The sequence below is a fragment of the Gracilinanus agilis genome, chromosome 6, assembly GCF_016433145.1.
Source record: "Gracilinanus agilis isolate LMUSP501 chromosome 6, AgileGrace, whole genome shotgun sequence".
Taxonomy (NCBI): Eukaryota; Metazoa; Chordata; class Mammalia; order Didelphimorphia; family Didelphidae; genus Gracilinanus; species Gracilinanus agilis.
The window spans coordinates 64,947,539-64,961,654 of NC_058135.1; the positions used below are offsets into that span (position 1 = coordinate 64,947,539).

General features: G+C 39.0%; 1 protein-coding gene across 1 annotated transcript in view; it reads left to right on the forward strand.

The window, feature by feature from the left end:
* The first annotated feature begins 1,703 nt into the window (after positions 1-1,703).
* LOC123251454 (cytochrome P450 4V2) overlaps positions 1,704-14,116 on the forward strand; it is a 35,734-nt gene continuing 23,321 nt past the window's right edge. The window contains exons 1-2 of the mRNA XM_044680711.1: positions 1,704-1,929; positions 8,069-8,181. Of these exons, the coding sequence (XP_044536646.1) occupies positions 1,713-1,929; positions 8,069-8,181 (330 nt within the window). The 5' untranslated portion in view covers positions 1,704-1,712. The remainder of the gene's footprint in view (positions 1,930-8,068; positions 8,182-14,116) is intronic.

Below are 14,116 nucleotides of genomic sequence, written 5' to 3' on the forward strand. Positions count from 1 at the left end.
TGTAATGCACTGACTTGTCACTGTCACCAGAAACTGAAGTTCAAATCCAGACTCTCTCCAGAGAGTAAATGATTTTAAGCAAGTCATTTCTCCGGATCTTAGTTCTTTCATCTGAAGAAAGAAGCAAGTGGTTGATTCTTTAACTTTCAAGTCAATCAATCAATCAACATTTATTAAGTGCCTACTATGTGCCAAGCATTGTGCCAAAAGCTCGGGATATAAAGAAACGAAAGGGTCCCTCCCTCAAAGAGCTTACAACATAATGGCAGAGGTGACCTGCACACAAACATACACAAAGCAAGCCATTAGAATTAAGAGAAGTTGGGGAAGGTTTCCTATAGAAGATGGGATTTTAGTTGGGACTTAAGGAAGCCAGAGAGGTCAGTGGGACAGCTAGGTGGCACAGTGGATATAGCTCCAGACCTGGAGTCCGGAAGATCTGAGTTCAAATTTGACATCAGGCATTTGCTAGTTGTGCGACCGTGGGCAAGTCTCGTCTTTGCCTCAGTTCCTCATGAGCTGGAGAAAGGAAATGGCAGAACCACTCTGGTATCTCTGCCAAACAAAATCTTCCAAAATGGAGTGACACGACTGAAACGACTCACCACCAACAAAAAGCGGGGTCTGTAGTCAGATCAGAGGAGGGAGAGCAGAATCTTGTTCACTGGATGGAAGAGGACGTGTTTGGGAGTAAGACCAGAGAGGTAGGAGGGAACTAGATTATGAACGGCTTTGAATGCCAAATAAAGCATATTGCACTTGCTCCTGGAAGCAATAGGAAGCCATTAGATTTGTTGCCTAGAGGGTGATATGATTGGATCTGCGTTTTAGGAAAAATCACTTTAGTGGCTGAATGGTGAGGACTGGAGTCAGGGGAGGGGAGGGAATTTGAGGCGGCAGACCCACCAGCAGGCCGACACACTAATGAGTTATTACAGTAATCAAGAGGGTCTGTATTCGAGTGATGACAGTGTTAACATGCCAGGCTTTCCGGTGGCTGAGGACTTCAAAAACCTTTGAAACGTGCTTCTGTTGGTGACGCAAAATGCCACAAAACGCCCTCCTCCTGACTCTGCCCCGGGCGGCCGAGCCCCTCAAAAATAAACAAACAGGGTTCCCTTTGCCTAAAGAAAGCCGAGCTAGCTTCTTCGACAAACAACTGTTGCCTAGTCAGCAGCATAGAGCCAGCCTGGGCTTGGTCTCTTGCTGTTCGAAGATGAACGATGGACCCTGGAGTGCTTTGCGGAATTTAACTGGAACTGCAGAGGGACCAGGACCGCAGTAAAAGTTTTAGGCCCAGAGTTCTGCTTTCTTAAAGGATTGCACAGTAGAACGTCTTGGTTCGTTCGTTCTTCCCTCCCCCGCAGGATCGTAAGGAGAGCCGGGGGAGCTAAAGAAACCTCCTAACCACGCCTGGAGTTCTCGTGACTCCTCCTCCCTCCCAGGACCCAGCTGCAGGGCCCAGCCTTGAGCCGAAAGTCTAGCAAAGTAACCCCTTGTGGAAGCGAGCTCCCGGGTGGCTGGCAGCATCACTGCTCCTCCACTCCTAGCTCCCTGCTCGGAGCCTCCCTCCTTCCTGGGCTCCCCTGAGGGCGCAGCTGGCCAGCTCAAGGGGACCGGGCTGGGCTGGTCCAGAACGAGGCTAGGCTCACCGAGGAGAACTTCCTTCCCGCTGCAGATCTTGCCCAGCCCAGCCACAGAAGGCTGCCACGATGGGAGGAGATATGTGGCTAGTGCCAGTCGGGCAGAAACTGCTCTACTGGGGCGCCACGGGCGCGATCACCTTGCTGGGTACCGTCCTCACGCTGATCCTGCTGCAGATGCTGGCCACTTACGTCCGAAAATGGCAGCAGATGAAATCCATCCCCACGGTTGCCACCGCATACCCGCTGGTGGGACACTCCCTGTTGATGAAATCTAATAGCAAAGGTAAATAAATAAATGGCCTGGGCTGGCGGAGCTGGCAACTATTATCTTCCTCTTCTCAGCCTCTCAGGCAATCTGATTCAACCTTCCCATTGCTCAGAGAGTGCAGTCAGGAAGTCCTTTCTCCACTCTCCACCCTCATCCAGCTCTGAACTTTTACTTCCTCTCTCTCATCTCCTTTCCGCATCCCCTCTCCCCCTCTAGTTTCCTTTCCCTTTTCTCTCTTCTCTTCTCTCTTTCCTCTCCCTTTCCTCTTTTCTGTCTCTGTATCACCCCTCTCTGTTCCTGTCTTTCTCTCTCTGCCTTTGTCTCTCTCTCCTGTCTGTCTCCCTTCCTCTCCTTCCCTCTTTCCCTCCCTCTATCTTTTCCTTAAATAAGCTATGCTACATCAGATCAGTCCTTGTAACCTCTAATTCCTCAATGTCTCCTATTAGTTAAAAAAAAAATATATATATATATATATACATATATATATATATTTTGCATCAACCTTACTCCCTCCACAACTTTCCACTGACTCCCTGGGCAGCTGCTAAGATTTGGAGTGCCCTGCAATTCTGTTTTGGCTTTCTGTGCCCTTTGGGCTCAATTCCTGCCCGTCCTTGATCCTTCTTGTCATTGATCCAGACTCTTGGCTTTCCCAGGAGGATGGAATTAAAATTAGAAGTCTGTTCAGTTCGCAAATTTGAGAGTTCTTCTGCTTTCTTTTTATGCCTCAGTCCCTTCATCTACAAAATGAGGGGCTTGGCTTGGCAGAGATCTAGGATCTAGAAGACAGAGACTTGGGCTCAAATCTCAAAATTGATACTCACTACTCATGTGGCCTTGGGCAAGGCACTTGATCTTTCCAAGATTCAGTTTCAGCATCTGTAAAATAGGAATAATAATCCTTACACTAACTACCTCATAAAACTATTCAGAACAAGCTCTGAGAACAATAAAACTTATAAAATTGTGAGTCCTTGCTGTCTGCAGTCCCTTCTAGCTCTAACATCCTTCCTTCAAAAATTTTTCAATCTAATAAGGGAAATAAAAGCCATCTTCACCATTGATTTTCTCAGCTCTTGGATTATAGTTGGGAACCTTCACTAATTGGATTCACTACAAATTTAGACTATGTCTTCTGTGCCCTGCCTTCACTTCCCCTTCCTCTCACTTCCTGCATACACACTGCCTTGGTTCAGAAAAAAATTCATTTTCATCCTCTGTCTTTATCTACTCCTTCTTTCTATTCTATTTAAGGCAGTGATTCCCAAAATGCAGCGATCCAGGGTGGGCAGTGATGGCCACAGGTGCATTTATCTTTCCTATTAATTGCTATTAAAATTAAAAAAATTAATTTCCAGGGGGCTAAGTAATTTTTTTTTTCTGGAAAGGGGGCGGTAGGCCAAAAAAGTTTGGGAACCACTGATTTATGGGGAAGAAATCCTCCTTTGTAGGGCCATCACCTGGTTCTGAACTCTTGATTCTCATTAATTAACTTTCCAGCTTTATCTCAAACATGTGCCTAACATCTACAAAATGTTTCAGGCAAACTAGTTTACTCATCTCATTCTTATTTCTAGCCTCTATGTTTTTGCTAATCCTTTTTTTTCTGAAATTTTAAAGGTCCTCCTTTCATATTTCCTGACTGAAATCCTTCAAGGCCTAATTCAAATGCCATGTTCTCCTCCTTGGAGCCTTTTGTCTTCCCATATCAAAGGGAAAAGATCCTTCTTTTCCACTGGTTATCACAAACCCTCTCTCTTTGCCCTTAGAATAGCAGTTTTTGTTTTTTGGGAGACAGTAGCCATAGTGGTAAGAGTACGCTTGGAGTCAGAAGAGAGGTGGGTTTGAATCCTTCCTTTGACCTTTATTGTTTTGTGACAAGCAAATCATTTCCTCTTGACCTGAAGATTTTACCAGTCTCCAAGCACACTTATAGCCCAATGGCATCATTTCTACAAATGTTTTATAAACTTTATGGTGCTATTTAAACATCTGTTCTTATTAATATCTCTCTCAGTCTTTTTCCCTCTCTCATGTGTTTTTCAGTTTCTTTCTCTTTGTGTTACGTCTTTTGCTTCTGCCAATAAACACGTTTAGCTATCCATTTTCCTAAAAAACAAACCAAAAAAAAAAAAAATCACCTTCCTCAACCCTTTCATTCTGTCTTATCTTTCTTCTTTCTTTTAACCAACTAACTTGTGAAAAGACCAGCTATGGGTTTATTCAAATCCTTTCCTGGTTAACTCCTTGCAGTTTGACTTCCAACCTTCCCCCCCAACCCCACCCCACATACATTACTAAAGATACCTGAAGGGTATCAATGTTCTTCTAATTTTCAAATCCAGTAAATGGCAATTCCTCCATCTTCATTGTTCTTAATTTCACAAAACCACTGAATTTTGGAATTGAAAGAACACGTCAGCAGCCCTCTAGTCCACTCATACCAGAAAGAAGTCCTCACTATAATATAACCAACAAGAGGTGGTCATCTTACATCTGCTTTGAACCTACTGCCAAAGGGGTGAGTTTTGGACAGTTCCAGGTGTGAAGTCCCTCTGGTGCTAGGCAGAACAAATTTAATCTGTCTTCAACATGATATTTGAACACATCTATCACCTCTCCTCTGTAGTTCCTCTCTTACATGCTAAACATTTCCAGTTCCATCAAATGGCATCCACATGACAAGGCTTTTTAACACTTTGGTTGCTCTCCTCTGGACACTCTCTAGTTTATCAATGTCCTTCTAATGATCTGAGCATGACCTTTTCCCAGAAAGTGATGCCTCTCTTAATGAAACCCAAGATGGCAATAACTTTTTTTTTTTTTTTAACCCTTGTACTTTGGTGTATTGTCTCATAGGTGGAAGATTGGTAAGGGTGGGCAATGGGGGTCAAGTGACTTGCCCAGGGTCACACAGCTGGGAAGTGGCTGAGGCCGGGTTTGAACCTAGGACCTCCTGTCTCTAGGCCTGACTCTCACTCCACTGAGCTACCCAGCTGCCCCTGGCAATAACTTTTTATTGTTGTTGATATGCCACATTATAAAGCTGAATTAATTATTGACTCTGAAATCCTCAAAAAACCAAACAAACCACCCTAGGTATTTTTAGTTCAAACTGCCTCTCTAGTTCTGTAAAGTTGATTTTTTAGGCAAGTGACTTTATATTTATTTAATCTAATCCTATTAGATTGAGTGTAAGCATCTAACCTATCAAGATAGGAATCCTGGGATTCCTAAGGGTCATCTGGTCTGTTAGATTTTCCACTCAGCTTTGTGTTAATTGCACACTATTGGTTAAACCTTCCTTCTGGGAGATCTTTTCCCTTCCTGTAACACATCTTCCTTCATTATCTGCCATCTAACATATAACCACATTTGTTCATCATTCGAAGCTGTCCTAATCTGATACCAACCTACATGGCAATAAAAATAAAAAGTAGATTTCTGGAGTTGGAGGATTTGGGTTTGAATCATACCTCTGTATTTTATGGACAAATTACTTAATTTCCCTTGGTCTCAGGGCATCTCCAGGTCTCTATTTAAATCTCGGTGACCTGGTTATTTATCTAGGGTAACCATATGTCTCATCTGTCAAATGAGGAGGTTCACTTAGATGATTTTCAAAGACCTCCTAGCTCTATATCCTATGACTCTACCTTGTAAAATTTATTTCATATTTGTATTTTCCTCATATTCTGTACTCAATCCAAAATGGTTCACTACCCATCCCCTGAGGAGGTGCTCTCTCATCTCTGTGTCTCTTACATACTATTGCTTCTGCTTGGAAAATTTCCTCCTTTTTCCATTTTGTCTATCCTTTAAAATCCAACTCAGGTGCCGCGTCCTCTTTGAGCTGTCCCTCATCTCCCCTAAGTTGGTAAGTTGGTAATGACTTTCTTGCCCCAGACTTCACCTCGCCTTTTCTTCATAGCTTTCTAATGAGAGTAATGTTACATATTATAGTTGTTTATTTCTATGCTTTATCTTTCTGTTGGGCAGTTAGGTGACACAGTAGATAGAGGACTGGATTTGAAATCAGGAGAATTTATTTTTAAGGGTTCAAATCTGGTCTTAGATTCTTACTAGCCATGTGACCCTGGACAAGTGGCTTAATCATGTTATTCATCTATAAAGTGAGCAGGAAAAGCAAATAACAAATTACTATAGTATCTTTGCAAAGAAAACTCCAGAATGCGGTCCTGAGAAGGTAAGCATGACTGAAATGACTGAACAACAATCTTTCTGCCAAACTATATATAAGTTAAATCTTATCCAAATTTTGCACCTCTTCCAACCTCTTAGCACTATTTTCTACAGAGGAAACATTTATTTATTTGTTTGTTTTGCTTTGTTTATTTTTTGGTCCCTTTCTCCCCTTGGTGAGTTCCTTTCAGAGGCCTTTATTTGAAGAAGAGCTTAGGGCCCTCTGCTGGCCCTGCTTCACCCCTCCTGCCTGTGATTCTTAATTTCAAGACTTCCGCATTAGGTCAGTGCTCTCCAAACGAGATCCAAGACCCAGCAAGGAGGAAGCGCTTATTAAAAGTTTATTGAATGAATGAGTGCACTAATGACCTGATTTTCTTTCTCCATCTCTAGCAGCACATTCTCTCTCTCCTTGGCTGGCTCTTCATTTTCTCTCTAACCTCCTGAATATTCTCTCCCAAAATTCAATTCTTGGTTTTCTCTCTTTTATGTTTTCATGAGATCCTAAACAAAAGAAAGCTTTAAAGGCTGACAAGAAACTACAGTAACAAGGGATTTCAGAAGGGGCAAAAGGGGCGCAGGGTGTGTGTGTGTGGGGGGGGGCAGCTGGGCAGTTCAGTGGATTGAAAGCCAGGCCTAAAGACAGGAGGTCCTAGGTTCAAATTTGGCCTCAGACACTTCGTAGCTGTGTGACCCTGGGCAAGTCACTTGACCCTCATTGCCTAGCCCTTACCATTCTTCTGCCTTGGAGCCAATACACAGTATTGACTCCAAGATGGAAGGTAAGGGTTTAAAAAAAAAAAAAAAGAGGGGGAGGGCAATAGGAAAGAAGTTGGTTAACCCAAAGCACCCTATCCATTTGTAATTCTCATCCAAATCCTCCCATGAAGATAAATAATTAGAGAAAGTTCAATCCTATATACTGAGTACCTTCCTCCAAGTCTTTAAAATTTTATGGGCAGCTGAATAGGACTCAAATTATCCACCTGATATCCATCCCTCTTGGTGGGCAAATCCATTTCTTTTTCTAGGCATGGCACTTTTCACTCAGTCAACAAACTTACTAAGTGATTACAGTGTTCCAAGCACTTGGGGTACAAAGAAAGATAAAACCTCAACCCAAGGCTTTTTTTTTTTTTTTAGTTTTTATTAAGCACCTACTAAGTTCCAGGTCTAGAGGACTGAGAGACAAAAATGAATGATTGTTATCCTCAAGGAACTTCACGTTTATCTAAAGTAGACAATATATATGCCTCATTTGTAAGTCATCATTGATAACTGCTAATATGCTGAAGTTATACCCACCATGCACTGTTCTACTGCCCTTCATATCACTTACACTGATTAGTTTTGTTCAATCTTGGGTTAAATGGGAGAATTAAAGTAGATTTCTTCCCTCTGACTTTAAAGCGTATATAAGCACAAAGCAACTCTTGTCAAAGCTGCTACGGAAGCAAAAGTAGAAAACCAAAATAAAACAAAATAGAAAAAACTAGACTAGTTGAGTAGAATAGAAATCAGAAAAATAACCTATTACAAGCAAGAACTTTTAGTATCTGATAAGCTTATAGGTAGTGAAAATGAAGGAAAGCCTTAATTAAGTAATATGTTTTTTGGAGAAAGTTGACTAGCAATAAGAAAAAAAAAAAAGATTCTCACCTTGCACCATATAAAAGTACTGAAAATATAACACAAACATTAGACAAATTCCATTAAAAATTCAAATATCTTTTCACACGTTGAAACCCATACAGGGAATTTGGTTTCTGTTTTTAGTCATCACTTAGAAAATCATTCTTCTCATTTCTATTTTTAAAAATTGAATTCCAAGAGGTTTCAATGGTTTTCCAGAAAGTTAGAGGTATTTCATAAAATGCATGGTTTTTACAAACATTTAATTACCCAAATGCTTATTCTGACTGAATTTTAACTGAATACATTTATTTCCCAGAATTTTTTGAGCAGCTCATTCACTATTCTGAAGAATTCAGACAGCAACCACTGCTTAAATTGTGGATAGGACCAGTGCCGATGGTGGCATTGTATCATGCTGATAATGTGGAGGTGAGTTTGTATTACAAATAGAAACGTGAGATTGGAAGAACTGTTGGATTCTAATAGAATACCGAACACCACTCCCTGTTACATGATTCAGTACTTAGAGAAATATTAGAAGAATTTTAGGATAAAAAGTATCCTTTAATCCAATGTAGCTCTCTGGGCAAGTCACTCAACATCTGATTGTCTAACAAAAGAATCCACTGGTGAGGAAATGGCAAAACACTTCAATATCTTTGCCAAGAAAATCACATGAATAGCTATATCCTGGTCCTGATGAGTTGGACACAACTGAATAATAACAGAAACACCACTAGAGAGATATTGGAGAATGATTAGTCCAACCTTCTCAAACTACACATGAGGAAACTGAGGCAGTCAGATGTGATAGGAGTTGTCTAAGGTCAACTAGATAGTGTTATTAATACTATCAGCTAGGTAATATTTTAAAAATAATAATAATACCCATCTATCTAGTACTTTGACTTTTCATAAATATTATCTCATTTTATTCTCTCACCAATGAGAGGCAGGTGCTGTTCTCCCATTTTACAGATGGGAAAACTGAAGGTTGGGGAGGTTAAGTGACTTGCCCAGAGTCACACAATAAGTGCCTATAGTTGTATTTAAATTCCAAGTTTTTCTGACTGCAGGTACAGGGCTCTATCCGTCCTACCACCTAGCTGCCTGTGTCATAGGAAGAATTTAAACATGTCTTTCAACTCAAGTTTCAGTACTTTTTCCTTTCCTATCCTATCCTGTTCACTATATGTGTGAATATCAGTCATGCTTATAATTAGAAAAAGTTAATTGTAATATTCCAGAATGGAATTTCTATCTTTATGACGTAGCACTTTGTTAAGTTTTTTCTCCTACTATTATGCCTTTGCTTTAATGGCACTCAAATCAAAGGATGATCAATAATTTAAACAAAAAGTCTTAAAAATTATATTATTGATTTTTTAAAGATAAAGTCTCTTTATCTTGTCCAGACTGGAAATACATCTCTCTCTCTCTTTGTCTGTCTCTGTCTCTGTCTCTGACTTTCTCTCTCTTCCTCTCTCTCTCTCTCTCTCTCTCTCTCTCTGTGTTTCTCTCTGTCTCCTGTCTGTCAGTCTGTTTCTCTCTCTCTCTCTCTCTCTCTCTCTCTCTCTCTCTCTCTGTTTCTGTGTCTCTGTCTGTCGGTCTGTCTTTCTCTGTCTCTGTCTCTGTGTCTCTGTGTGTCTGTCTGTTTGTCTCTCCCTCTCCTCCTCTGTTCTGTCTCTGTCTCTCTGTCTCTGATTCTCTCTGTCTCTCTCTCCCCCCTCAGCATTATCTCTATCTATCTCTAATAATCTTTATCTTCTTCGTAAAAGTCTTATCCTTTTAAAGATAAGGCAGGGACCCATTTTAAATACAAAGTATATACATTATTTATCAATATTATATTAATTATTTCAGTGTAATTACATTTTAGTTACAGAATTTAACTACTATATTTATATATGATATATAGTACATTTATAATTTATATATAACCAATATATAATTAATATAATTATAATTAACTACTCACATTTAATATATAGTTAATGTAATCATAATAATGTATTAATTGTTTAATATAACATAAAATCTAATTGAATATTTTATATTTCCCCTAAAACTCATATTTAAATACTTCTTTGCTATAATTAGTTGCAATTAACAAACACTAATTAAGAATCTATTATGATGGCACTGTTCTAAGCACATTTCAAATATTATCTTTATCCTCATAAGCACCCTGGGTGGTAGGCGCTAATTATTATTCTCATTTTACAGTTGAAGAGACTGAAGTTAAATAATTTGCCCAGGGTCACATAGCTAGAAAATGTCTGATCTGGATTTGAATTCAAGTCCTCCTGATTCTAGGTTCATCTGTACTTCCTCACTGAATTTAAGGAGCTCAGAGTCAGATGGAGGAAAAAATATGAAATATTTCTTACAGAAGAGTAGCCTAGCAAAGAATATAGCAGAACGAGGATAAGGAAGTAGAGACTAAATAATTTAAATCCCCATGTAACCCTAGCTTGATTTCTCAGAAGCTCACTTTTCTGTAAGTTCAAATGCAGTGAATTAAACCTATGAGCAGACAATGGAACGATTAATGGAGTGCTCTTTCCCAACTCACTTAAAACAAAAGAGCCATATTTGAAAATATTATCTCCTAAGTGGAGGCTGTTCTCCATCTTCTATGATAAAGCAGTATTCCCTAGTCATTTTTTTAACCCTTACTTTCCATCTTAGAATCAATATTGTGTATTAGTTTCAGGGCAAAAGAACATTAAGGGCTAGGCAGTGGGGGTTAAGTGACTTTCCCAGAGTCACACAGCTAGGAAGTATCTAATTTGAACCCAGGACCTCCTATCTTTAGGACTGGCTCTTAATCCACTGAGCCACCTAGCTGCCTCCTCCTCTCTCCTTTATGGAGCAAAGCACAAAGTCAGGGTGCTATATTTGGAGAAGGGAGGGCCAGGGTTCTAATCTCATCTCTGAGCTATAAACTGTGAGTCATAGAATCTCGAAGCAGGAAGGGATTATGTAATCCAGGTATTCTTAACCTGGGGTCTGAGAATTTATGAAGTTAAATAAATGCCCTAGTATTTAGGCATTGTGCTAAGTACTAAGTATGCCTAGAAACCAAACCAAAAACTAATTTATGCTCTCAAGGAGCTCACAATCTAATGGGGAGGTAACACACAAACAGCTATGTAAAGACAAGATCTATGATATTTTATAATACATAATATATATTTGTTTTATATATATAATTAAAATACTTTAAAAATAATATACATATTATGTATGACATATAATATATTTTATATATGTAATAAATTAGAAATAATCTTTAAGGGCTGGCACTACATTAAAAGGGATCAGGAGAGACTTCTTGGTAGGTTTTAGCTGGGATCTGAAGGAAGCCAGAAGGAAGAAAAGAGAAGGAAGAAAATTCCAGATGGGAAGGGATAGTCATTCAAGATGGATGGAGTTAGGAGCCCAGTGCTTTGGATCATGAGACTATGTCAAGGGGAATAAAGTATAAGAATACTGAAAAGGTGATGAAAAAAATTATTATTTGAATTTAATTGGCTTCCATTGTAAATCAATATATCAAAGGTCATTCTGAGATTGCCAAAGGCTTCTTGGAAACAAAAAAGGTTGCAATCTTTGCTCTAGTTCAATCAATACCCACTACCCAGAATTCTTTCTGTAAAACATCCAAGAAATAATTGTCTAGTCTCATAAGGCTTGAAGACCTAGAATGAGAGGAACCTTCTACTTTGGGTCTTCATTAATTTTTAGGAAAATTTTCCTTTCATTAAGCTTAAATCTACCTCTTTGCCACTTTCTCTTCCTGAGAGGCAAGAAGAATAAGTCAGTCTTCCATTTGGCAGCCCTTCAGATATTTGTAGACAGTTATCTTCCCCCTACTCCAGGACCTCTCTTCTACTTTCTTTTGTGACTTCCTCCAAAACTTAGCTAAATTCTTATTTTCTGCAAGAAGCCGTTCCCAGTCTCCCTTCATCATAAGTCTCTGAGAATATTCCCAAATTCATCCTTTCTGCATCTTGTTTGTACATAGTTGCTACCATCAATAAACATTTTAGTGAATTTGGGCCTTTTCTGCCTTTCACCTCCTTTGGGTATAGCCTAGCTCTGGGATATCTAGATCAAAGGCTATGGGCATTTGGGTGAGTTTTTTCCCCATGTAATTCCCAAACTGCTTTTCAGAATGGATGGACCAATTTACAATTCCTCCAGGACAATTACAGATAACCTACTGGTTGGTCTCCTACCCATGAGGAGGCAAGTGAGTACTACTCTTTGGAATACACTCCAAAAATACATGAAATCTACTTGTCTTGTTGTTACTACAACATTGACTATTACAACTATTCCTGTCCTTTGTCATTGTTTCCAGTTTGCTGGGTGTCCATCAAATTTCAGAGTTGTTTTGATCTGCCTTTCTTTTTTTTTTTATTATTGTCTCAAGAAATCTTTCCTTTAGTTATTTGAAGTTCTTGTGCTTTGGGGAATAGTATAACTTGTTTTTTTGCAGAAGCCTCTCAGTATCCTTTTCTGGTCGTTAATTATCTACCCCTCTAATAATATTATCCAGAAATTTACTAGGAATTGAAGTGGAGCTCACTGGCCTATGGTTTTGCAGACTTTGCTCTCTTCTCTCTTTTTTTTTTTAAGGAAATTCCTACATTATTTCCCCTTCTCTAACCCCATCATATTTTCCTGTATTTCTGGATCCTTCAAATTACTCATAGGGGCTCATAAGTCTTTTCTGCCAGTTCTGAGAACTGAGTCTAGAACTCACCTAAGCCTTGAGATTTGAATTTTTCAAGGACAACCAGGGATTGTCTGAGTCTCTCCCTTCTTTTACTTAACCTTTTAACTTCCATTTTTTTTCACTTTATCTTTACTGCTTCCCTCAGGGGGTTCTAGTAAGGAAAATGATTTCTAAATCTTCTAGTTCTTTTTATATATGAGTATCGATTATTATTGTTTTGATCTTTATGGTGGTCTCTTTCCTCTTCTGTACTGCCTCCCATACTGAGGAGCTGTCTAACACACAGGAGCCTTCCTCTTTCTCTTAGCATTTCTGGAGCACCAATGTATTTTGAGCTTGCCCATCCATTGCTTTTTTGTCTTTTCATTCTACACCATTGGCCCAACTTTTGGTTTTAATTCTGAAAATCTTAAAAAACAAAACAAAACTTTTTTTTCCCTAACATTTATCTCAGCCTCCTTAAACAGGTTTGGCTTTCCTCATTTAGGGTCCATGTTTTATGTGGCTATAATCAAATACTTAAACAAAAAGCTTCTTCTTTCCTTTCTCTAGTTTCTCTGACCAAACTCTCTTCTCTGATCACAGAATGTGTTGCTAGAATGCTTTTTGACTTAGTAGGAATGTCCAAAGAATTTGTACTCAGCAGAGGTTGTCTAAGAACCATCTAAAATAGACATTGACAAGATTCAAGCACTTTGCATTGTATAATATTGAATATCATAAAGTTCTAAATAAGGACTCATACTTCCCTAACCAAAGACTTGTCTTTCAGAATAATTAAATTCAATATCTATAGAACTCTTATGATAAGTTGCCTTCTCTGCAATGATCCCTTGAGGTGGGTTATACAAGTATTATTATTTCCAATTTATAGAGGAAGAAATAGATCCTAGAGAACCTGAAAAACTTGCCCAAAGTCATACAGTTAGTTAGAGGTCAATTTCACACCCAAGTCTTGTGTCTCCAAGGCCTGAAACATTTTCATAGCTTCACACTATTTTTGTGAAGTTTTCTCCATCTGTTTATAGTTCATTAAAGTGCTTCCAGCACTTGGCACAGTGCCTAGCACACAGTAGGTACTTAATAAATATATGTTGACTATAATAACTTCATTATTAAAAACACAGAGTTTTAAAATTGTTTTGACAACTACATATATAAACTACAGATGGGCACCAAAGTACTAGCTGCTTAGAGGAATTTGTGACCCAGTAAAATGATTTCTTCATGAGTGAAAGAATACATCAAGTCAGAAGAAAGAATTGTGGTGCCTTGAAATGGGTTGTGAGATTTTATTTTAGATCTAAATTGGTCTATATAGTCATTTAAATATTTCAAATGTCTTCCATGCTTTCCTCATGTAGGTACATATAATATGCATTATATATGATGATGTGTATTTGTAATTAAATGTATGTGTGTGTATATATTTAAAATTATATATGTATGTGGAGAGAGAGAAAGAAAGGGGGGAAAGAGAGATTGAGATTGAGAGGGAAGAGGGAGAGAGGGGGCAGGGAGAGAGAGAGAAAGAGGGAGAGAGAGAGAGAAAGGAGAGAAGGGGAAGGGGAGAGAGAGAGAAAGAGAGAGAGAGAGAGAGAGAGAGAGAGAGAGAGA